Genomic DNA, 25524 nt, shown 5'->3' with positions numbered 1-25524 from the left:
TCAAAGTATTTTTGAAATGTTGACCAAATCTCAAAAATATCAAAAACATGCAAGTTTTGTATCAAATTGAAACACAGTTTGCAATCATATGTTTTAATATAGCTATACCATAGTAAATAAAACATAGAATTGTTTTCAAAAACATTTGAAATGTCCAACTATGATCTATGGACAAGATGTCCATTAATTAAACATTTGCTTTCCCCATAGTTGGTCTATGATCACTAAAAATTTGATACACCATATAACTCATCAAAATGACATAAGCATATGTGAATTATTTGTATCATCCTAATATCTCACATTTATGGTTAGAAAAGAAGACAAGTCATTGTGAGATAAAGGTAACTTCTACTTAGTCCTCTTGATCATAAATCTCTATCAAGGCTAAGTGCTCCCTCTTAAGGTTTCAAGTCAACCATTTTTCAAAGATTTGAATTATGATTTCCATGGTTGACTTAACCCAAAATTCTCTAACCCTTGAGGATTGATTTTGACACCCAATAGAAATTATTTCTAATTGGGTTAATCAAATATTCCTTGGGGATCTATTTTCTATCTACGGTCTTGGTTTTTTATTGCCCCCTAGCAAGTAAACAATGGTAGGTCTTTTCATTATTTGGTTCATTATATCCTATCCCATTTTTATTAAAACTTGCCCTTTGGCTCCCAATGATCATATTTAGGGTTTTAGAGCCAATTTCAAATTTCCTAAGGGCATTGGTAAGGTATTCTACCTTTTCCCTTAATTCCCTATTTTCTTCTTCTAAACATGAATCATTTGAAGAATTAGAAGAAGCATGCATATTGTTGCCCTTAGAGCACATAGATTCTAATTTTTCTTCAAGCATGCTAATGTCATGTTTCAAAGACTTGCTTTTCCTTTTTGCCTTGAATAAGTCATCATTTGTGCTTGAAATAATTTTAATTAAAACATGAGGAGGAAGATTATATATCTCACTTACCGAGAAGTCTGAATCCAAAATTTGACCTCCCCCTTCCCTTGAGCTCCCTTCTTCATCTTCACTTGAGCTCTTTCCCTCTTCATTTTCGGATGAGGTGGAGGCTACATCATCAATTCTCATTAGAGCAAAATTGACTACGTGGTGCTCTTCTTCCTCCGATGATGATGATGGATCATCCCATGTTGCTTTTAGGTTTTGAGTCTTCTTCCCTTTTTCTTTTGTCTTATTCTCCTCCTCCTTCTTCCCTTCCTTCTTCTTTAAGAGAGGACAATCATCTCTTATGTGTCCTTCTCCTTGACAATTATAGCAAATGATCTTTCTTGTCCTACTTTTGCTTCTAGAACTTTTTCTAGCACGAGATTTGTTAGAAGAAAAAGATTTAAATGTCTTTCTCATCTTTCTTACCATATATGCCTCTTGATTGCTATCCATTGAGGCACTTGATTCTTCGGAGTCGGAAGATGGTGGTGATGAAGATTTCTTCTTCTTTCCCTTGTTCGCCACAAGGGCTACTCCTCTTGATCTATGAGCTTCTCCATCTAATCCTTGAACTCTTGTTTCATGAAGCTCCATTGTTGAGAAGAGTTTATCTAGAGAGGATTTCTCTAGGTCCTTTGATATGTAGTATGAATGTACAATGGAGCTCAAAGTTGTGGTTCTTGGGAAAGTATTTAGGGCTTTCATCATCATGTCTCGATTTGAAAGTGTCTCACCTACACTTGTTAGCCCATTAATAATTTCCTTAATTCTAGAATGTAAAATTGATACCTCTTCTCCTTTCTCAAGCTTGATATTGTTGAGTTGAGTTCGAAGGAGGTCTCTTTTTGTGGAGCTTTCTCCTTCTCGGTGGAGCAAACTTCTTACAAAGGATCTCTTCCTCTTTACAATGATGAACTTAGGTTTAGGAGGAAGAGAGTATGCTTGGAAGCTTTGGGCAATGACAAGGAGTTATTCAATAAGCATGAGTAACCTGCTTAATGTCCCAAAGCTCCCCTTAAATAAGAGGAGAGAGTTGAACACAAATCAACTCAAACCCCAACACCAGTCGACTGGTCCAAGCACTAGTCGACTGGTGTGCCGTTGGACCCAGCCAACGGCTCTCTGAAGAAAGCTAAATTCTTCCAACGGCTATGTACCAGTCGATTGGTCTCAGGACCAGTCGACTGGTCCCCGTAGCCGACAAGCACAGAATGCTTCTGTGCATTCTGTGAAGCTGGGTCAGTCGACTGGTCCCATGACCAGTCGACTGGTCCCAGTACATTCACTCCTCTCATCCTTTCCGGAGTCACCTTTGAAGTCCTCTTCCTCGGCCTTCGTCCTTCAGATGCACCCGAGCCCGCGGCTCCTCTCCATGCCATCCTTCACGTTGCCTTGAAGTCCACTTCCCTCGGCTCCACTCCATTGCTCCTCATCCTGCGGTCCCTCGGATGTCTTCCACACCACCCTTCACCGACTCAACGATCCGAGCCCTTGGATGAGCTTCCCACACTTGGCCGTACCAAGTTCCACATGTATTTCTCCAAGTCCTGCAAGACTCAAACACATATCAAATACATATGAAAGTCTAACGTAAACTCTTTGACACACACATCAAAACTTAGGTCGATTGCACCAACAGATGCCAACATTTATGGTTGAGGAGCTCTTTGGACCTCTTCTAACCCAGCCCTCGACTTCACTATCCGTCGAGGACTGACTTGCTAGACTTAAGGAGTCTTCTGCATAGATCCGACGATCTATCTCGAAGGGGTTCACCTCTCTTTGAGGGGAGATGACCACCGGATTTATCTCTCTTTGGAAGGAGATGACCACGAGATTTCGTAGCAAGACCTATAGATATAGTCGATACTTTAAGCTTTACGAGTGCCAGATCAATCTCCACCTATAGATGATGACTATATTTGATTATATTCAGTGCACTGCTATATATTGTGTATCTGATTGACTTAATATATATATTTAGCTCCTTTTTTACCATTTTATTTGAATAATCTAGGAAATTTTTTAAAAGAGTAGGATATGTTTTTCTTTAATATAATTTTCAAATAGTTAGTAAATTATAGGAAAATTTATTACTTATGTTTTCTAAAAATTTCCATTTTCTTAATATTTTAAAATTTGTTTTGGCCTTAGTCTAGGTCAAATTCATAAAAAGCATGATCCTATAAATCTAGGCAACGAGCATCTCATAAACACACTAAGTCTACCTTAATTATGTATTCAAAAACTTATAATGACATAAGATGCGTAAGTTTTTTGCCTAGACTTCAAATGCTTATATCAGTGTATCAACATAAGTCTGAGTGATAAATACAATAATATGTTGATCAAGGTAAGTAGTTATTTTTCAGCAATTTTTAACTGGATATTAGTGCTTAACTTGACTAACCAATAGAACATTATTATTTTCTGATAGTTAATTAGTAACTATCAATTAGACATTTAAAGATAATTTATAGATGATTTTATTTAATTATATCATATTCAGGGGAGGATATTTGAAAACAACTTTTAAAATGATTTATTTTCTTTCTTACTACATTTAAAAAAAAAAAAGATAATTTCAAAGCTTATTCAAATTTTAAAAAAAATAGCTAGGCATTTTAAGATTTACTTTGAAAATTTTATTTTCAAAAGTTGCACTAAAAATAATTTTAAAATATCTTTAAAATTATTTAATTTAATCTTTGTGAAAAATATTTGGCAAAATACCTTTCGGAACTTGTTTTGCAAAAATTCTCATACCTTTTTAAATATTTGTTTTAAAAAATAAAATGCAATTGTTTTGAAAATTATATTGAAAAATTACTCTGAAAGATATTTTCAAGAATACTTCGAAAACTTTTTGAAAACAACTGTTTTTCAAAATTATTTTACTTTGACAAAATCTTTGAAAATATTTTAAATTTTCAAAATAGCCTTGAACAATTAAAACTTTCAAAATTACTTTGCAACAATTTTTTTAACAAGTATTTTGAAATCTATTTTAAAAAGTAGTTCATATAATTTTTGCAAAATTTATTTTTACAAAAAAATTATTTTGCAAAATAATTTTTAAAAAGTTGAGAATCTTTTAAAGTCTGGAAATTTCTGTCAAAATATTTTGAACAATTTTATTAACATCTCCCTTCAATTAACCTGTAAGTTTTTTTAGATTACTTTAAATATTTTTTATGCTTACTTTTGTGTTTACACTCTTAGCACATTTATCTACGTATTTTTTTGAATGCCAAAGAGAAGGGTTAGAGTTTAAGTAAGAAAATCAATGAAAATTTAAAAATCAGAAAAAACTTAATCCTAAAATGATAAAAGAATAAAACTTATCTTTTTCATGTTTTCTCTTAAAGTCATTTATTTTTAAAGTTTGAATATTTTTTAAAACTTTAATCCATGTTGTTATTATATAAAAAAAGGAGAGATTGTTGGTGTATTTGACACCAATAATCAAACCTGAGTTTTGATGAATAACAAGTGGATTAAAGTTAAATGTGTTGTTAATATAACCTTGCTACTGAGTACACAGAGTTGACGGGTCAAGCGGACCTGACACCAGGTAGGAATTCTAGATATGAGATTCTGGCAAAAGGTCGAGATATTTGATTCCCAACAGGAGGAAGTCCGAATGTGCGATTCGACAGGAGATCCTAGTATGTAAAGTTTGGATGTGCGATTCAGATAAGAAGACATAGTGAGTCAGATTGGATGTTAAGAAGATAACTTGACGCTTAATAAGTGGAGGTAAGTTTAGTCATTTGAGGAGAGTGACTCAGTGAGAACACGTCCCGATTAAGGGGACAGTAGACATCAGTTCAATTTAGGTTCATTTTAGAAACTTAAATTGAGACGCTGACTTGATCATGGTCTGGAGTACAGGGTCTAAGTCATAAATTAATTATATTATTATTGTGCTAACCTTATTTTGCAGGTTAAATATTTTTGTGTTGAACTAACACTTGTTGCAGGGCAAATGGAGCACAAAAGGTCTCAGGTGAATAGTACTTGAGGTGTCTCCCAGGCAACGGAAGGCGCCTTGAGTACTGTTCATGGAAGGCACCTTCGAATACTTGGAAGACATCTTCGGTCGGATAAGGCAGAGACATCGTCGATGATAATGAGCTACATTTTAAGGGATAGAATGCATTGAAGGTGTCTTCAATGCTATGGAAGGTGCCTTCCATCTCTTATAAAAGAGACATTTAACCAAGACTTAAATAACATAAATTCTACGAGCTTTTACATGTCGTTGGCGTTCCGACTGTTCCAACTTTCTATTGCTGCCCTGCTACGACTTTGTTGAGTCTGACTACTATTGAGAACTCGCCCAACACCGAGCTCGAGCCAACTGTCTACAAAGAGTGTTGGGTAACGAAGTTTAAATTCTATACTTAGTTGTTGCAAAAGGAAAGTGTAGTTTGTTACATTGTTCCTATTATTATTTTTGTACTCAATCCCCTCTTTTGGTTGTTTCGGAAGAGGTTATTAGTAGATTATTTATTGATAGGTCAGTGAGACCATAGTCTTGGAGTAGGAGCGGCAGAATGTTGGGATTTTCGGGCCGCGAAAACCGCTTTTTCGCGTCGCGGAAACCCCGAAACCTCCGTCACCGGATCCGTGCGAAGAATAAAATTTTGAAAAGCCTTCGAGTACGAGTTTACTAACTCTAGATCTACATTAGAGTTCTAGATGGTTAAGAGTTTTTACTCTTGATGCACGCCCTTCGCGAATCCCGCTCGTCCAAGGTGCCAGACCTCAAGATTGTCAAAGTAGACAATCCTCTACATGTATTCACACGAACAAAAGAGGGAGAAAACCAAACTAAAGTGTGCTAGCACCTTAGTAGGGTTCGGCCAAGGTAGGATGAGAGGGAGAGAAGAAAGAGCTCAAGGAGGAAGAAGATAGAATGAATGCCTTTTTATGAAAAAATTCATTCTCATTCATTTTGAGTGGTCGACCACAATTGTAACTTCCTTACAATTAATGTGGCCGACCACATTAAATGGAAAGGGGTTTGTAATCTCCATGATGTGGCACACACATGTGCTTGCTTTGATGATGTGACACATCATCATTAGTCCTCCTATTGCCAACTCACAAATGAGGTGGCAAATGGTCAAGTCAAACTTGACCTTTCATCTTCCTTCTCAAGTCAAGTCAAACTTGACCAAATCTCTCTCATGGTTGATCTAATCTAACCATTTGATTCAAATCAACTTAATATAATGAATCTAATTCATTTAATTAAATTGATTCAATGAGTCATAATCTAAATTAGACTCATTGAACACATGAATCAACTTGAGTCCAACTCAATTAGCCTAACTTAGATTATTCTTAATCCAATTTGGTTCAATACATGAACCTAATCATCTTGGTTCATCATATGAACCTAATTTCCATCTAATTGTCCTTAGTGTGTGACCCTATAGGTTCTTGTAACGTTGGCAATGCCCCTAAACCCATTTAGGAGCATAAGTAATGAGCGGTATCTAGCAACACATCATTACTACCCAAGTTATAAGAATGTTGAGATCCAACATCACCTTGTGACTACTAATTGTGACTCCTCACAATATATGACAAGTGTCTTTCTATCATAGACATCTAGATTGATCAATGTGAGGCATAGACTGTGTCATCCTCTGACCAATCTAAATCTTGAACTCCAAGTAGACTCACTAAATCAAATGAGCTTAATATCTCATATTGACTCATTTGAGCATGACCATGCACTTTGTGGTCTCACTCTATCAAGAATATCGATATCGCTCCCGTCATATAGGAGGGATAGATCCCATCTACATCACTCACATCCCTCTGCATAATTCGTTACATACCCAGTAATCGCCTTTATAGTCCACCCAATTACGGGTGACGTTTGACGAAGCCAAAGTACGTAACTCCTTATGTAGAGATCCATGGTGACTTCAGGTCCAAGGACTAGTAGGCATACTAATAGCCACATGAGAAAGTATATGACACTCATATAACGATCCATGATACTTTCTCATGGCGGGTCATTCAGTATACATTCTCCAATGCATACCTATGTGTCAACTTGATATCTCTATATCCATGACTTGTGAGATCAAGTCATCGAGTTGACCTACATGCTAGTCTTATTGCATTAACATTGTCCTTGAATGTTAATACTCGACTAGGAATGATTAAGAGTAGTGTACCCTATATCATCTCACTATCGATTCAACCAATCGATTGATATAGGTAAGAACCTTCTACTCAAGGACGCTATTATACTTAGTTATTTGACATCAATAAGAGTAAGTATAATAACAAAAATAAATACCTTTATTTATATAAGAATATGATACAACGAGTTCATACAACAATCATCAAATGATTGACTCATGAGTGCCTCCATGAGTTGACATAGTTGGTGCTTGCATGAATATTTATTGCAATATATCTTAATGTCAATTTCCAGCTAGTGCGAAAATATTTTGCTGGATGTCTAACCTCTTTATATAAAAGAGTTGTGTTAGAATAAATGCCTCCATGATTTATTTCTTTTAGAGTGTATGAAGTCGTTTTAAAAGGACCATTAAGATAACAACTTCACATTTTACTGTAATAGGTTGGAATTGAGCTCCGAGCATTTGGGGCAAGGCCATATCTCTTGGTAAAAAAAAAGTGGATTAGGGGATGAATCATTTACAATTATGGTTGGATCATGGTCGCGATCCAACCATAATTAGTTATGATCCCTCTATAAGTTCATTGTTCTTTAGTTTATAGTTTGGGTTGGAATGGGTGACCGGAGGCCACCTTAGCTCAGTGCTAGGTAGCCTGACCACTTGTTAATCGTCGGAGGCCTCCGACCACCTGCTCTGGTCTAAACTATAACTCGGAGGGATGGTGAATCCTAGAGAGGGATTGCAATACGATCCGATTATAATTATAAGTGGTTCATTTCTTATTTATTATTTTTTTTTGGACTAGAGGATCTGATCTCATTTGAGACAGACATCATGCAAGTTGAGTAGACTCTAGTCGTGCTACATAACCAACTGGATCACCTGAACCTCAAGGAGAGATTGTAATACGATTCAACTATAATTATTAGTGGTATATTTCCTGATCTATTTTTTTTAGACGAGAGGATCTGATCTCATTGGAGGCAGACATGACGCAACTTGAGCAGACTCAAGTCGTGCTACATAACTAACGGGATCAACCCGAGAATAGCACGCACGCACGGTCGGGTTGAGTCGAGAGTCGAGCACAAGTGTTTTCGTTCCACCGTGATTCAATTATACAGTCGCATCGATTCGGATATATATGCGGATCGACGCGACAACTGCCCGTTGACATCCCTGAACCAAATCTAGCATACGATCGATCAGTTGCTTGAGGGCTGAGGTGGCGATCTATCGCGACTGGTATTGTCCGTCGATTGAAGCTCCAACGATGAGGGCCAAGGTTTAAGGGTTCGGATCGTTTGTCAACGGCATTATCGTCGGCAGCGGACCTACCGATTCGAATTCGAACTCTGTCTCTCTCTCCATTCATTTCTATATTTTGAACCTTCCAATCTCGCAGTTTCCTTTTCCACTTCCTCGCCCAGCAATCGCGAAACGCTTTCTTTCCGTTCTTGCCTACCGCACTCTTCATTTGCTCGAAGAAGAAGAAGAATGGAAGACGGGGGGCGAAGAAACGAGGAGCCTTGCAGGTTGTCCTTTCGCGATGGCCGGTTAGGCTCGAGAAAGGCCGAAGAAGCTGGTGCGCTACCTTCTTCTTTATCCGTATACTTCTAGTCGCTCTCGGTTTTGTTTCCGAAACGGGGTCGTGTTTTTCCCCTCTCCTCGCACAGAAAAGCTTCTACTAAAGTTTGGGTTTTTCTGTGCCGAAAAGTATACTTTATGGTTTGAAAACTACGCATTTTCATTCCCTATCCGAGTCTGGGGGTTATTCGGTTTGTGATTTTTTTTTGCCAACAATATAGGTTTCTTTTTGCAGATTGAGTTCATTTGATCGATTATAGATTTTTTACTTAGAATCTGAGGAAATCTTGTTCCAATTTTGGCAGCTCTGAGGCGATATGAAGCCGCCAGCTGGCTCGAGAGTATCGTGGGACCTCTTCGATTGCCTCCTCTGCCCACTGAGAAGGAATTTCATGCCTGTTTGAGGAGTGGCATCGTCCTTTGCAATGCCATCAACAAGATTCAGCCTGGTGCTATTCCCAAAGTAATGTGATCAGTTGGCTTCATTTTTTTTCCCATGGTCGCATCGTTCCTTTTTTTTCACTATGATCTAACATCTTCTTTCTTTTCTTTTCTTCTTCTCTGATGCTTTGTAAAGGTGGTTGTAAATCAATCCGCAGGCACCGCCTGGGACACCCAACCTTTACCCGCCTATCAATATTTCGAGAACATTCGAAACTTCTTAGTCGCGGTTGAGGAACTCAAGCTGCCAAGCTTCGAGGCTTCAGATCTTGAAAGGGTTAGGCATTGTTAACCATGGGCATAAAATATTTTCTTCAAGTTGTTTCACTTTTCACGGAAACAATCATTTTGTAACAGGATAATGAGGAGATTGGTTCGGCTGCTAAAGTTGTCGATTGCATTCTCACTTTAAAAACCTATCATGATTTCCAGCAATCCAATGGTGGTAATGGGTGGAAGCATCTCAAATCTCCACTTCCTCTACTATCCACTTCACGAATCAAACCACATGTTACCTCATCTGGATCTCTTCGTAGCAAATGTTTAGATATGTCAACTGCCAAGATGCAACAATCCACCAAGGCCAAGGATCTAAATGATCAAGGTGTTAGTTATAATTTGATTGAAACCAATTCTTAGAACAAATGAATTCTGACATCATAGCATCGCATAAACAATTCTTAAATATAAAAAGTAACTCCTCTGCTTGATAATATGAAATGGAATTACATAGTTTAGGCAGTTTACTGAACTACTGTTAACTTAAATGTGGTAAAATTAGTAACGTAAGAAGGAAAGTGGTAGGGCTACTTAGAGGAGACCTGACAGTTCCATAAATTTTGCCAATTGGAATTCTGATCCATGACAGGTCAATATAAAAAATTATCTATTCCCGTTCAAAGTGTTTTAAACATTAGTTTATACCTGCCATAGTTTCTTATCTCAAGAAGTGTAATTCCCCATGGTAGGTCAATGAGTGCCATTTTTTAGAACATCCAAGAGCACTTCTTGATGCTTCTCTTAAGAAGTTTAATTATCTATAGTAGATAAATGAATGCTATTTATTAGAACATCCAAGAACTGCCCTATGGTTCTTATTTTGTTCCTTATTTATCCAGATGCATTAGGCTCCCTTGTCACAGTGCTTTCCAATTTGATGTTGAATTCAAAAGAGAACATTGATCAAAGCCTTGTGGATTCATGGAATGACGGAAAAACAGTAAACTTCATTTTTTACTATATCTCATTCATACTTAAGATACTTTTATCTTAAACTAACCTTTCCATGGCAGGACCGTGCTAAGTTATTCAGCAAAATAATGTCAAGTTGTTTGGATGATCAACAGGTACATGATTTAATGCAAATGCAAACATATTCACCAGTTACTTGTAAAATCTGATTAAGAGGAGAAAAGATGCAAAGCAAATTTAAGTGCATCATTTTAGTTGATGTGAATGCCAACATAAGTTCTAAGACCTCAAGATTCTTTTTATATCGCTTAATAGTGATAAATTAACCTTTTTTAATCTAATAATCATTGTAGATATAGTAATTGTATTTAATATCTAGCACTGAAATTGAATTTAAATTCATCAATGCTTTGTTACTTTTCTTGTATCCGAGAAAGATTCTGAATATAGACATGATCAGTGCACTATAATCATCTTCTCATGTAAGAAGGTTATTGATTTTGGATCATCATTTTCTTTTCGCAAAATTTTATATAGTGATCCGATGACACAACCTAACCTGATACTCCTCCAGGCTGTGTGTTTGATCTGACTGTTGGTTGCACTATTCCAACCTGATCCTATTTAGGGTTGGGTAATGCACCGAGATTGTGTTGGGTGAAGCCGTGTAGAAGTATCAACTACCAAATGGGTTGGCCTAACATGGGTTGGGCTGTGCTTGGCACAACCTCACCATGTAAAAGATTGTTATATTAAATATGCAATTGACCTATTAAGAGGTCAATCCAATGAATCATATTATTTGTGCTAGTTCTCAGTATGATACAATTCAACCAATTGATCCACTAATTCAACCATTTTTTGATTCAATATAACTATGGTTTAGCCCACATAAATCCTTATGTAATCATAAGAAGATGCAATGTGATCATAAATCCTTATGTAATCATGCATGAGCCGATGCGGCTGCAGGAGGGTTATACTTGAAAATTGTGAAAAATCAAGTACTGATTGTTAAACAGACAAGGAAGTGCCATCAATAAAATTATTAATGGATCATCTAGAAAACAAAGTTCCAACATTTGCAAATGATTATAAAATGTTCAATTCATCTTTATCTAACTGAAGTACAAATTATGCACCAGAAGTGTTTTGCTTATTTTCAAATAGACAATTAAATGATTTAATTTCTACAATTGCCATTAAATTCACACATACAGCTTGGATTTTTTTTTTTATTAAGGATATAGCAACACCTATTAGCATAAAAGATACGGGATATTCATTTAATTTTATGCATGTATTATTCTTTCCATGCTTTTATGTTGTGCATATTTCAAGTAACTATAGGAATGGTAAGCTTGTGCTTCAATTTTTTTCCTGAATCCTTGCTGCTACATGTGTTTGGTTATTGTTGGAAGTTCTGCAAGGTATGTATAAGTCTAATCTTAGTCCTGTTTCTGCATTTTTGAAGTTATCATTCATTCAAGACCTTTGGTTGAAAGGAAATTCCAAAGGTAGATGTTCAACCAACTTACTAGATAAGGTACATCTTCTTTATCTGACTCTTAATCATTTTAATCTGACCTAAAAGCACTTTTCAGATAATAATTAATTAATACTTGTTCCAGTAAATGGAGTAAAGTTTGATCTATATGAAAAAAAAGAATATAATTGCTTGATAAGTTCCTTATCTTAACGAAATTGCTGACAACATATTTATTTGGATTTGCAGCATCGTAGTTTGCCCTTGGAACATGGTGATTACAACTATTGGAATCAATTGGAAGCACAAGAAAAGGAATTAGTGGTATTATGTGCTTGTATGAATAATGAGCTTCTAATTTTCCTTAGAATATAGTCAAACATAGACCTTCATTCATTTATAAGCACATTAAATGGAAGAATGGATCGTGTCAAGTTACTACAGAATAAATGATACAAGTAGATGGTAATGCTTGAGTAAATGAACAAGAAGAATCACATCAAGGACATTGCTCAGACATATTCCTAACTACCTCTAATTTCTCTTTCCTAATCACAAATGGTCTTTAAGTTGACTCATGCTTTTAGTGAATCCATATTTGAGGAGAAGTCCTACATTAGATTTGTTCTGAAGACAACTTCTGACAAGCATTTTGAGGATATTACCTTTGTGTTTTTTAGATCATAATATAAAATAATCAGTCTATTTATCACCCTTCTTCTATAATTGTTCTGTAACTGCAGTGCATCAAAGGTACATATGTCAGATTCGATGCAAGTTTAATTTGACAATTTAGCTAATCTGGAGAAGTTTCACTTACTCTGCAGGAACTGAAGATTCTTTTGTCAGAAGCCAGAGCAGAATTCATCAATTTGCAAACCCAGATACAAAAAGATTTCATACAATTAGGTAGATAAGTGATTGTTATTTGTATTATTAGTAACTGACGACTATATGCTGGCACTTTTCTGAAGATATGCTGAATTAATCTTATCTGCTAAACTTGTTCTCTGTTGTCTATGTTATTTAGCAACACAGATTCATGAGTTATCTGTTGCTGCTTCTGGATACCATCAGGCCATCAAAGAAAATAGAAATTTGTATAATATTCTTCAAGAACTAAAAGGTAGATTTCCTCCATTTGCACAGATAGAATGGATCAAATCAGATATCTAACTTCCTTTCTCCAGGAAATATTCGAGTATTCTGCAGGATCAGACCAATCTTCAATTCACAAGAAAGTTGTATAGAGTACATAGGGAATGATGGTTCTTTGATGGTCTTTGATCCATACAGACCACACAATACACGCAAAGTTTTCCAGTTTAACAAAGTATTTGGTCCACAAACTACTCAATGTAACAATCTACAACTCTATTATCATCTTGGCCACTGAAGCAACTGATGAAAGTGAAAACTAACTCATGTCTAAATCTAAATATCCAGGTGAAGTCTACAATGAAACTCAAGCTTTAATAAGATCTGTCATGGATGGGTATAATGTATGCATATTTGCTTATGGGCAAACAGGGGCTGGTAAAACTTATACCATGGTACAAATATTAAGTTTTTATTTGCAGTTCTTGATGAATGATAAATCTTAATTCTTGATACTTACTATTCTAGTATATTGATATTGAAATAGTGTGGAACATCAACCGGTTTATGTGAGGAAACTGGAATCAATCACATGGCTCTGAATGATCTCTTTCACATATCCAGCGTTCGCGAGGACATCACATATGAAATATATGTACAGATGGTCGAGATCTATAACGAGATAGTCCGGGACCTCCTCTGTCAAGATGCAACAAATTCAAAATATCCTTTTGAGTTTCATCCCAAGTTTACTTCAGTTGCCCATTAATTTTTTTTTCAATTGTTGATTGACTATAATAGTACGTTAGAGATCAGGAATGCCTTGGGATTTGGTGGGCTGAGCATTCCTAATGCCACCATGCAGTCTGTTCAGTCTAGTGCTGATGTTCTAAATTTGATGAGATTGGGAGAGAAGAACCGGGCATTTAGCTCAACTGCAATGAACCATAGAAGCAGCCGCTCACACAGGTACCTAAGAATTTATTATGTTAAATGCTAGATCTATCATGAATTTTTTAGGTTTTATCAAAGGTATCATGAATTTTCATTTTTAATGTACATCACATTTTTTTTACTCTGTAACAAATATATCATGAACTTTTGAGAGGCTACCAAATCTATCATGGATTTTCAGTTTTATCACACATCACATTTTTAACTTTGTAACAAATCTGGCAAAGTCATGGCTTAACACACAGAATAACATTTTTATGAATATTACGTTCATCATATACTCATTTAACAATTCTAATAGAACTATAGAAGTGTTAATATATACTTATTTGCTTATTTGAGAATTTAACGAAGTATCAAACTGTCATAAAATGTCATACGAAATTAATACTTTGGCATACTTGATCATTGGAGAATTTAATGAAGTGTCACAGATGAAATAAAATGCCACAAAAATGATACTCTTACATATTTGATCGTTGGAGAATTTAATGAATTGTCAAAATGACATAAAATGGCATACAAAAATACTAGTTTGAAGAAAGAATTAAAAATTTAATCATACATATATGAGGTAATGTAATATGAAAATTACTTTGTAACAAATCTACCAACGAACTAATTCATAGAATGACATTGTTTTGAAGAATATTAGCTGCCTATTAATTCATCAATTCTAATCACAATTTTCAGAGAAAAAATAAATCAACTTTTGTTTGATAGAAGCAGTAATATATGACATTCTTAATCATTAAAGAATGTCATCTGAAAACAACTTTGTAACAGATCTAACAACAAACTAACTTGCAGAATGCATTGTTTTGAAGAATGTTATGTCTGTCTACTGAATCAACAATTATTCTTTTTTACAAAATTTAAAATAAATCAATTTTTTCTTGACAGAAGACAAACTTGATCATTAGAGAATTTAATAATGTGTCAAAATGACATATGATGTCATGTAATTGATAGAACGTGATGTATTTATTAAAAAGTAAAAGTTCATAAAATGTTTATTATAACCTCAAAAGTTTGCAATAGACTAGTAATTAAACCTTTCTTATGGATAGTTGTGTTTCTTCTAATATTTGTACTACTGATTTTAACTTGTATTTATGAGCAGTGTCTTGACAGTTCATGTGCATGGTAAAGACATGTCTGGAAACACAACAACCAGTTGCCTGCATTTAGTTGACCTTGCAGGTAGTGAGAGAGTGGATAAATCAGAAGCCACAGGGGATACTTTGAAGGAAGCTCAATTTATTAACAAATCACTTTCTTGTTTGGGAGATGTTATTATGGCCTTGGCTCAGAAGAATTCCCACATTCCATATAGAAATAGCAAGCTTACACAACTCCTACAGAACTCACTAGGTTCTGAACCACATGCAATCCTTTCTATCGCTCATCTCATAACTAAATTGAGCATATGTTTTCATTCAAATCTTCTGTTTGTCTTTTAACTACTAGGTGGAAATGCAAAGATGTTGATGCTTGCTCATGTAAGCCCGGAAGCAGATTCTTATGGAGAAACAATTAGTACACTTAAATTTGCACAAAGAACATCAACAGTTGAACTCGGTACTCCTCGCCAAAACAAGGAAAGCAGTGAAATCCAGGAACTAAAAGACCAGGTATCACAATTCTTTTTGGCACCATTTTATAGTGTTTTAAACATTTTAGATTTTGAATACTTCATTTCTGCATTTCTTGTATGTGTTCTGTTGTGGGGGATCCACTCACTATTAGGTGCCAATATATTAAGATAATTGAATGAGCCATATTAGTGGTTCCACAATTTGTTGAAGCATTCTGTTATGAGTAATATTTTTATTTTTATTCTTTTATTAAAGTAAAGGAAATGATTTCTAGAAATATATAAATGTTGCACCTTTATTTTGTAGCTAAGGATGGCAGTGGGTCAAGGAGCACCTACATGTTTTTTAGTTTTTTCAAGATCAGTTTATTTAATTTATTTAAGTGAACACATTTTTTCTTTCCCCATTGTATATGCTTTTGTTCTTTGTAATCTGGAAGTCCTAACCATGGATTCATCAGCAGATAGACAATCTCAAGAAGGCTTTGGCTACCAAGGAAGGAAACAAGGTTATGCATGCACCTAAGACAAAAGAACATACTCCTGTAGCAGAGAGGTCAAGAAAAATGATTGATCGCACTCCACCACGTCCACGAAGGTTGAGCATTGAGAACACTAGTACTTCAAAGATTAGAGCATCAAACAATCCGGATGATATGCAGGTGCTAAAATATACTTCAGAGTATAGTTTAGTTTGTAATAGCAAATTGAGTTATGAAGGACTAAGTTGTGAAAAGAATCAGCAAGCAAAAAGAAATGCAGATTCAGATGTAAGCAATCTTTAGTTTAGCTTCTCTATTTTATTCTCATTAGTTTCTCATGTTGCAGCAATCATCAAAAGTGTGTCCAGAAGCACCCGTGGAGATTGAAAATAATTGCGGAAATGTGGTTTTGCTAGATGTCTCAGAAGTGAATGCTGACATGAACAATGAGAACCCTGTAGCTGGTGGCAGTGGCAAGGATCCCCATCAACCTTTGCCAAGTAGCCAAACCGCACATGCAGAGAGTAGGATCCCAAGGATTGAAGGTGGTTCTAGAATAGAACAAAGATCCCCTGATCGAGCAAGAAAGTTTGATGTGATTACTACTCCTACCAGAACATCAATTATCAACAGAAGTTTTAATAAAGTTTCCATCAGCAAAGGATCTCACTTGAGGAAATCCTTGCAGACAATTGGCAGACTGATCAATGTCTCCGAGAAGAGGTAGTAGATTAGATATAGTGGCAATTATGACACAGTCAGCAACTTTCTTTTCTGGAAACACTCAGATTTAGTTGACTTGTAACTATCTATAAATGTTCAGGAACAATATGTGTCCTACAGAAACACCCACCTCAAAATTTGTCAAAAAGACCAACTTTGATGAGAAGACGCCAATTATCAGTGATGCAAAATTAAGAAGGCGCCAATCTTTGACTACTATCGAGACATTAGGCTCAAGTGTATCAAGGAGGACATCAATTGGTGGAAAGTCAATTGATTCAAGTGAGTGGAAATCTAAATCCTTTATTCTTTCTTTATCTCTCAATATCTAGAGAATCTACCTATAATCTACCTGTGCCAGAGTAGATTTAGCAATAGATACTAAAAAGTGCACATACAATCATGAAAGTCTTACTATGCATAAAGGTTTCTTCAATGCCAAGTATAGCCATGCCTCAGATATATATATATAAATATTTTACTAATACAATTGTTTTCCTTTCTGTAATTTACGAATTCATGCACTCGGCTTTAAGAAATACTTAAAACATGCACTCAAGTTTGATATTTATAAAAGAGTGCAGTTGTTTCCCAAAATGTCCCTCCGCCCATTGCAGCCCAAAACTAAACTACTGAACAAGTTTGGGTTTGCCTGAGCTAAATTGAACAATGACGAAAATTTGATTATCTCATTAAACATTTTCTCTCAATAGTCATTTATTTTATAGTTCAAATTTGTACCAAATTATGTTGTTGCACTCCTGGTGATCCCTTGAATCTATTCATGTTTTTTTTTCCAGATTTGGAATCCTTTAGAGTTTTAGGGTCTGACTTTTTGCCATTAATGATTCAAAGATTTTTTGGGAACGGCTTATTGATAATCTTAAAGAGCTTAGATTTGATCTAAATTTACATTATTGTATTCTTGATAGTCTCCTAAATCCATGGAATTTTTATTATTATTTTCGCCCTTAGCGTCATTAATGACTTTATGCCAAAAGTATTTGATGAACACCCTTGATCAAAAGTATTTGCTGGCTCTAAAGTTCTTGGATTCCTAATAATAAACCAAAAGGGCTCTAAATTAAAAATAATAATAACATAGATGGATTCAGGTGACCATCAAGAATGCAACAAAGTAAATTTAGAATAAATCTGAGTGCTTAAGGACTTCAAATTTAGAAAGAAAATATGAACGAATTCAGGGGATCACTAGGAGTGTGACTGTGCAAATTTGAAATAAATTTGAGCTCTTTAAAGTCATTCATGATGAAATAACTAAGTTTCTGCTTTTTGCCTTAGTTCAGTTTGGTTCAGGCAACAAAAAACCAATCCAACACTTTAATTCTGGTTGCAATGGGCGAAGGAGCATTTTGGGGAACAAGTGTGCCCTTTGGGTGTACGTTTTGAGTGTTTCTAAAAGTTGTGTGCATGATTTGGTAAATTATTCAACATTAGAATTTGTAAACAATTTTTATCAACCCATTCTTTCCTTGAATTTGCACATCGTCCTAGCCAATCACAATTGCATGACTACATAGTTGTTTGGCATTTGTCCCAACATAAATTCTATGGAGGATCCAATATTTCATTTTCTCGGCCATAAACTGGAGAATGGCTGATGATGAATTTGAGTTTTATCACAGCAAAGAAGACACCTTCTAGTGACATCTCTATAATTAAATGCCTGACTAAAAGCTTGTGGGTATGTGAACCTTCTAAATGAACACGGCTTGTGGGCATCTAAGCCTATGATGTTTGATCTCATTTTATGCATGTTTCAAAAGTCCTGTGTCAAGTTTTAAATCTATTTCTTATGAACCATGTCTAATCATTTCCATTTGTATCTAGTTAATATATAATTTGAATATTATTAGTGATGTGGCAGATCATATAGCTTAATGGAGGAACACTAGAGATGAGAATGATTACGGCTTGTGGGCATCTAAGCCTGTGATGTTTGATCTCATTTTATGCATGTTTCAAAAGTCCTGTGTCAAGTTTTAAATCTATTTCTTATGAACCATGTCTAATCATTTCCATTTGTATCTAGTTAATATATAATTTGAATATTATTAGTGATGTGGCAGATCATATAGCTTAATGGAGGAACACTAGAGATGAGAATGATTACAATAATTTTGCTGACAATATACTCGTAGAAATTCACCCTAATTTTGTTGATTCTTGCCAGCTTCAAGAAATCTTCAAAATATGAGAACACCTCCATCAGCGTGTCCATCTGCAAAGGCAACAAAGAGATTTTGAGGGAAGAATTGCTGCAGAATCTTGATGTTCGCTGACTCGTCTCGGTTGATTTTACGCAGAAACAAGTTGTCAATCTGCATCACAATGAATGCCTGTGGATGTGAAGCAAACCATGCAGAGTCTGCTATTTCCAAATGGAAGCTTGATGTTTAGTTTAGCTAGCTGAAGGGACACTAAAGAACATGTCCCCATAATGTCTCTGGATGTGAAGCAAATCATGCAGAGTTTGCTATTTCCGAGTGAGATGAAGAGCATTTCTCAGATCAGCATCACAATCTTATGCAAGTGATTCAATTGCACAAAGACGATTTGTGGGATCAAAAAATGTCTAGTTTGATTGATCGATGTATTCGGAGCAGATATATTTGTAACTCAAGATGTGTATTTGCATGGTGTTTCCATTGGAATTGTTGTGTGTTTACTCAGTCATTTGGTGGAAAAGTTGATCTGTGCGCGCCAGTGGGCAATAGAGTTTGGGAAGTTTATTGATTCGAAGTTGACTTAATGTTTAGGCTTTTGAAGGAGCTTGGATGATACCTTAGAGCAAGGAGGGTTGAGTGATTGCAAATGCAATCACAAAGATGTAATGGTTAAACCCTCTAACTTAAAAAAAAAACAAAGATGGTACATTCGATGAACTATAGATTCGAAGAACAACTCCAAGAACTTCATACATTTGATAGATTAAAAAAACATTGAGTCTATATCTTCCAAAAATAGAGTATTCAATTTGGTAGCAAAAATTATTTAATTTATAATTTAAATTCTTTAATCAGAGAATTGCTGGTGTTAAGTAAAATTTGTTAATTTAAGTAGGCCACAAGACTTTCTTATTATAATCATATCGTAATAATTAGGAAATAAACTTTGTTCTCGCTCCTTTCTTTTTATCCTATGAGAATTTAAATAAGATTTATTTTCTTTATATAGTTTGTCAACCTGATTAAAAATGAATAGTTATAATAAATATTTATATTAGTTATAGTAAAGTGTATTCTTTAATCCTATAGATGCGCTAATTTGTATTTATTCTTTATTTTGATAAAATAAACTTTAGAATTATATTTTGCTATTTAATTATATCAGCGTGCATTATAGAAATTCTTAATAAGTAATTATTCGCACGGACGTTTCTAAGATTCGTGCTCCACGCGATCATGCGGCCTTCACCTGCGTTTCATCCCTAGTTGGTCTCTCACTCTCTTTCTACATAACCGAAGGGGCCAGCGATTTGAGGACGAGGCGACTTAGATCTGCGATCCCGGCTTAGGGCTCTTCCGCGTTCCTTGATCGAGCAGAGATCCATCGCCCCCTCCCTCGGGATCTCGCCTTCCTCCTTCCGCTTCGCACCATGGCCTGCATCAAGAGCGCTGCACGATCGGCGCTCGTCTCCTTCGCGCCAGATGCGCCCTACTTCGCCGCCGGCACCATGGCCGGCGCCGTCGACCTCAGTTTCAGCGCCACCGCTAACCTCGAGATCTTCACGCTCGACTTCCAGTCCGACGCGCACGAGCTACCCGTCGTCGGCGTCTGCCCCAGCGACGAACGATTTAATCGCCTTTCTTGGGGGAAGCCCCTCCCTGCCTCCGAGGAGTACTCTTTAGGCCTCATCGCTGGCGGTCACACTGACGGCAGCATCGGCGTTTGGAATCCCCGTAAGCTGATCAGGTGCTCTGGCTTTAATTCTTTCAATTCTTTTGTCTCGGCATTGCTTAAAGTCCGGATCTTATGGGGATATTAATATATCATATCTAATTGTAGTCCCGAGGACCAAAATGATGCTTTTGTAGCGAAGCTCGAAAAGCACGTGGGATCGGTAAGTAACCGTCTCTTTTTCTTCAAGTCAAGGGCTTCGTTGCATTGAAAGTTGCCGATTCGTTTGATTGGCTGGTTTTGTCATGTCAGGTGCGTGGTCTGGAGTTCAGCACGCTGTCACCAAATCTACTCGCGTCCGGGGCTGATGAAGGGGAGCTTTGCATTTGGGATCTGGCAAACCCTTCAGAACCAAATCTTTTCCCCTCTCTGAAGGTAAAGCATGAATTTAAGGAACAATTTCTGTATAGAAATTTTGGTTATTAGTATTTTGTGTACAACCGCTAATGCGTTTAGGGGAATTCATTTTCTTAAAAAAAATATATTTCTCAGATTTGTATGGTTCTATTGCGCTTACCTCAGACTTGACTTAACATCCAAGATTCCTTGGCCCCATTGGCATATGCTGTTATTTAGCAAATGGGCTAATTTAACTATTTCTCTAACGATGACACTATATGTATAGAAAATTTATAGTTTACCATAATATGCAAAAAAAAATGCTCTCTTTCCTTCCACCCGTGAGCAACCAGGTGTCTACTGCAAACACAGTTGTTAAATGTAACTGTAGTGAAGGAAGTTTCCATCTTTCCTAGTCTGCTAATATTGCTTGTCAAGATCTGATGCGCAAGGAAAACTACTATTGATTTTGATGAAGTCTCTAGTGAGAATCGGTACACGGCAACACATATGACTTATTTTTTAGTGGCTGTTCTCGCTCTAATAGGACATTTTTGTTTCAAAGTTCTAGGTTTTTCTGCATAATGTGGTATCCCGGGTTCAATGCACGAAATTATTAGTTCCAATGGAAAGTTCTAATTTTTTTTGACAATTTTTTGGTGAAGTTTTTCTATTGTTTCCATTGGATTCAAAAAATGCAAAATAGATCCTGTTTTAAACTTTGGTTAGTTGATCGAAGTAGCCAAGAAAGCTTAAATTTATGCCATACCTAGTATGCTCATCATTCTTTACTATTAACATGTTAACTTGTCTTTCTTTATATTAGTGTTAATGTGAATTTCAAAAATTCTGTATCCTAAATCCATAATAAGATTGTTTCACATCTTTGGAAGAAGTTTATGTCTTATGCAACGTTTCTTCTATTTGTTGGTTTCCAAACACTGAAAATCAGCATCAGGTATTTGAAGCCTGGTTCTTGATGGGCATGAATCTTCCGGTTGAAAGTTAATGTCAGAATAATTCCCTCCTGTTGAACCAACACTACCACATGGGTGGTCTGATATCAATTGATCAGACATTCCGAGGGAGTGTGACCACCATATCTGAAGAAATGTTATCATATATGAATGAATTGCTCTGGGTGTTCCTTGACCATTTATTATTTACAGATATTGAATAGAACTACTGTTTGGTAAATATGATCGAGTTTTAATGCACATTGGCATAAAGATTAAACAAAAATGTTTCCATCAGCATAGGTTTTTGAAGCAATTATTTTCCGATGACAACAATACTTTGTTGACACTAATATTGTTCAAGTAATGATTGCTATCTCAATGCTTTTTTTTTATAATTCTTTTATCTACCTCCATTTTTACCCTTTTATAGTAGTTAATTGTTGCTGGAACAACCTGATTCAGGTGAGCTGAATTTTTCAAGCTAGCAAATTTTTTATGAATTACTAAAGTTGTTTCTACAGCTTAGGTGAACCTAAATTTGATATTTATTAGAGACTTTACTGTTATATTATGTAGCAGAGTGTTGGATCTGGAGCCCAAACTGAAGTGTCCTTCGTTTCATGGAACCCTAAATTTCAACAAATATTATCATCCACTTCTTATAATGGGATAACAGGTTTTTATTTTTTTTTATGCTGAATCTTTTTTAATTTAAAACCTCACAGGTATCAAGTAGTTTACAATTTCTTATCATTTGACATTTCATTGCTGCAGTTGTGTGGGATCTAAAGCAGCAGAAACCTGTTACAAGGTTAATTTATTTACGACCATAATTATGAAAAATATTGCACTCAGGAAAGCTTGGATTACTAATCCCTTGTTTTCTTCAACAGTTTTGCAGACTCATCTAGAACAAGGTGCTCTGTACTGCAGTGGAATCCTGACCTTTCCACCCAGTTAATTGTGGCATCAGATGATGATAGCTCACCTTCTCTCAAAGTAATGTTCCATGCTGTATGATTTATGATTGTAGTTGCTTTTATACATTGACTGATCAGACGATCACCAACACTTTTTTAGCTTTGTAAAGTTATAGATTTTCTCTGCTTTTTAATGAGGGCTTATATAAATTATTACATATGTTCTTTGTCTGATTTTCTTTTTTTATGTCATTCTGAAGCAGCATTAGAAATTCAAAGGATTTTGCATAATCTGCATGTGTTTGATTTTATCGTTATTTCTATCTCCATCTACAGGTTTGGGATGTGAGAAAAACTATATCACCTGTAAGAGAGTTTGTGGGGCATACTAAAGGTTCTTTTACTATTTTTTCTTCATCTTGCAATCTTTTCATTTAGATATTTTTGCAACTCTTCAATTTTTCACAGTGTTGTTAGCAAAATTAGGTTAACAGTAAATCCCTAACTATTTAGCCAACCTTGAAATAGTCAAACACCTTATTTTTGTTGCTTCTCAAATCATTCTGATTAGCTGCAAGTTATAATGCTAGCATATTTCATCTGATATTTTGCCAATCTGGTATTTAAGCTTGGATATTTTAGCAATCGAGCTTTAATAGAGTTTAAAATTTATGTAGCCAAGTCCAAATAGTTGATGCTTATGTCTTGATGGTCTGTGTGTAATGACATTTCAGAGCATATTTTTGATGACTGAAATGTATCCTTGCTTAGTTGTATGAGGCTACATTATTTTCCAAACAATGATGATAAAAAGATACTTTGATATTGTTCTGCACACAACCCTTTGATGTCTGCTTGTCTTGTTAGAAGACATTAGCTTGAGTTATTTATGTAGTCTTTTAAGGGAATGTGGCAATTTTTTACTGGATCATATGAAGTTTTGATCGAATGCCTAGGAACTGCATAGTTTTACATTTGGGGATATTCTTTCATATATTTTAAATCCTGGTCAGAGTAGGAAAGCATGATGCTCTCCTTGATTCAGATTGTTATACCGCTTACAATGTGGAAGTTACATTTCGTACCAATCTTGTTTTCAATGTGATTAACTTTCTTGTGTTCATTAGGTATAATCGCAATGTCATGGTGTCCCTATGATAGTAATTTTTTGCTTACCTGTGCCAAGGATAATAGAACAATCTGCTGGGACACAACTTCTGGAGAGGTAGGCGAGCACTCAATTTATCAAGGAATATATCCTTGCATTTATACATTCACAATCCAATTTATCCTTCTCAGTTATAGAATATATTTCTATTTTTTGTTTTTTAAATTGTCATCATGCAGATAGTATGTGAGTTGCCGGCCAGCACAAACTGGAACTTTGATGTTCACTGGTATCCCAAGATTCCAGGAGTCATATCAGCTTCTTCATTCGATGTCAAAGTTGGAATATACAACATACAGGTAATGAATGACACCTAACTCCTGATAGTTTTTAAGCTGTGTTTAGCATTGCATTTGCATTTGAAAAATGCACCTTGTGCTAAAGTGCATTGGGTGAAAGTGGCTTATTGTTTGATAAAATGCACTTAAAAAGCATTTATTACTTTATGTAAAACAATAACATTTCTACAATTAGAATGAAATTCATTATTAATTGAAATTTCAATTGAATTGTATATTCATTTCTTAATTTTGATATCTATACGTATGCAAATTATGAAATATTTTGTGTTCTCGTAATTTATTTTGCAGTATATTGTTTCTATTGATTAAGAATGAATACGATATACAATCAATTTTATATGTTCATATATGATTAGACTTATTAGCAAATGCAAGGATCATAAATTAAAATTCATTTGAATTCATATGAGGTTGAAATTGTATTTGTTGATTAAAAGACCAAAACTCTAATATGACTCAAGATTTTCAACCTTGGATACGTGGGTGGTATAAAAAATATTATATCGATAAAAAATTAGAAGTGTAATTGAGCCGAGAAGAGCTTGACTGTGTTCAAGCTTTTTCATTTACTTTCAACTCAAGCTTGTTCATTGAAAATGCTATCGACTCCAAGCTGAGCTTTTTGTTGAGCTCAATTAGAGACACTATGGTCCTTATAATTTAATTAAATTACTAATTTAATATATCAAACTGTATATTAATTTTAACATATTACAGATACTTAGAATTATAAAAATTTAAGAGTATTATATTTATTTAATGTATTTGAATAAAAAATAAATAAAAATCATAATTGAGATTTAGCAAGTCAATTAACAAGTTTGTTCATAAATCGTTCATGAGTTTTGACGATAACCATCCAAGCTCACTGATGTGTAAACTTACTCATTTTCATATATTTATTCTATTGAGCAAACATGAATGAACTCTTAAAGTTTATTATCAAGCTTATTCACTAGCATCCTGTTCCCTTACAACTTTAAAAAAATTCTATCATGCTATATATTCAATAAATTATATTAATTAAAAAAATGTTAATCAAATAAGTTACAACCAGACATTATACGGGAACACATCCAATCCAAAACTAAATAAGGAAATTAAACTTTTATTGATTCCAATACAAAATAAACATAATCAGTGCTCAAAGAAAATTAGAAGATCATAGGAAGCAAATTTTGACTCGGGAAGAAGAAGATTCCAATCAAACTCGTGAGGGAGAGTGAAGTTGAATAAATT

General features: G+C 35.2%; 2 protein-coding genes across 6 annotated transcripts in view; both read left to right on the top strand.

Annotated features, from left to right (window-relative positions):
* Positions 1 to 8522: 8522 nt before the first annotated feature.
* LOC121988739 (kinesin-like protein KIN-14A) lies at positions 8523 to 19526 on the top strand. 3 transcript variants are annotated; one of them, XM_042542333.1, is made up of 20 exons: positions 8523 to 8702; positions 9010 to 9167; positions 9282 to 9422; positions 9503 to 9749; positions 10264 to 10364; positions 10438 to 10491; positions 11811 to 11882; positions 12072 to 12146; positions 12650 to 12731; positions 12853 to 12948; positions 13013 to 13180; positions 13269 to 13375; positions 13468 to 13643; positions 13725 to 13889; positions 14998 to 15248; positions 15345 to 15508; positions 15933 to 16241; positions 16300 to 16676; positions 16777 to 16958; positions 18871 to 19526. In XM_042542333.1, exons 1-20 carry the CDS (start codon positions 8615 to 8617, stop codon positions 18942 to 18944), a joined length of 3087 nt encoding a protein of 1028 aa, XP_042398267.1. In that variant the 5' UTR covers positions 8523 to 8614; the 3' UTR covers positions 18945 to 19526. The 3 variants fall into 3 exon arrangements, with proteins under 3 accessions (XP_042398267.1, XP_042398268.1, XP_042398269.1); XM_042542334.1 differs by having other exon boundaries at positions 8524 to 8702; positions 15936 to 16241; XM_042542335.1 differs by having other exon boundaries at positions 8524 to 8702; positions 15933 to 16133.
* A 609-nt stretch (positions 19527 to 20135) lies between these two features.
* Positions 20136 to 25524, top strand: part of LOC121988738 (protein transport protein SEC31 homolog B-like) — an 18023-nt gene continuing 12634 nt past the window's right edge. For 2 of the 3 annotated variants that reach the window (XM_042542331.1, XM_042542330.1), the window contains exons 1-9: positions 20136 to 20612; positions 20706 to 20760; positions 20850 to 20972; positions 22472 to 22571; positions 22670 to 22706; positions 22789 to 22894; positions 23152 to 23209; positions 23943 to 24040; positions 24163 to 24282. In XM_042542331.1, coding sequence (XP_042398265.1) covers positions 20296 to 20612; positions 20706 to 20760; positions 20850 to 20972; positions 22472 to 22571; positions 22670 to 22706; positions 22789 to 22894; positions 23152 to 23209; positions 23943 to 24040; positions 24163 to 24282 — 1014 coding nt within the window. In that variant the 5' untranslated portion in view covers positions 20136 to 20295. The remainder of the gene's footprint in view (positions 20613 to 20705; positions 20761 to 20849; positions 20973 to 22471; positions 22572 to 22669; positions 22707 to 22788; positions 22895 to 23151; positions 23210 to 23942; positions 24041 to 24162; positions 24283 to 25524) is intronic. The other variant, XM_042542332.1, reaches the window with a different exon arrangement.

This window comes from Zingiber officinale, chromosome 6B, assembly GCF_018446385.1.
Source record: "Zingiber officinale cultivar Zhangliang chromosome 6B, Zo_v1.1, whole genome shotgun sequence".
In the NCBI taxonomy this organism is placed as follows: Eukaryota; Viridiplantae; Streptophyta; class Magnoliopsida; order Zingiberales; family Zingiberaceae; genus Zingiber; species Zingiber officinale.
Note: the sequence above shows the minus strand (reverse complement) of the source record. Positions and strands in the feature narration are given on the sequence as shown.

Excerpts from the sequence above, each read along its gene's own strand:
- LOC121988739 (XM_042542333.1), top strand. The coding sequence starts at position 8,615 with ATGGAAGACGGGGGGCGAAGAAACGAGGAGCCTTGCAGGTTGTCCTTT. Across the intron at positions 9,750-10,263 it reads CAAGGATCTAAATGATCAAG|ATGCATTAGGCTCCCTTGTC; the intron begins GTGTTAGTTATA and ends TTATTTATCCAG. Across the intron at positions 13,181-13,268 it reads TGGTCCACAAACTACTCAAT|GTGAAGTCTACAATGAAACT; the intron begins GTAACAATCTAC and ends CTAAATATCCAG.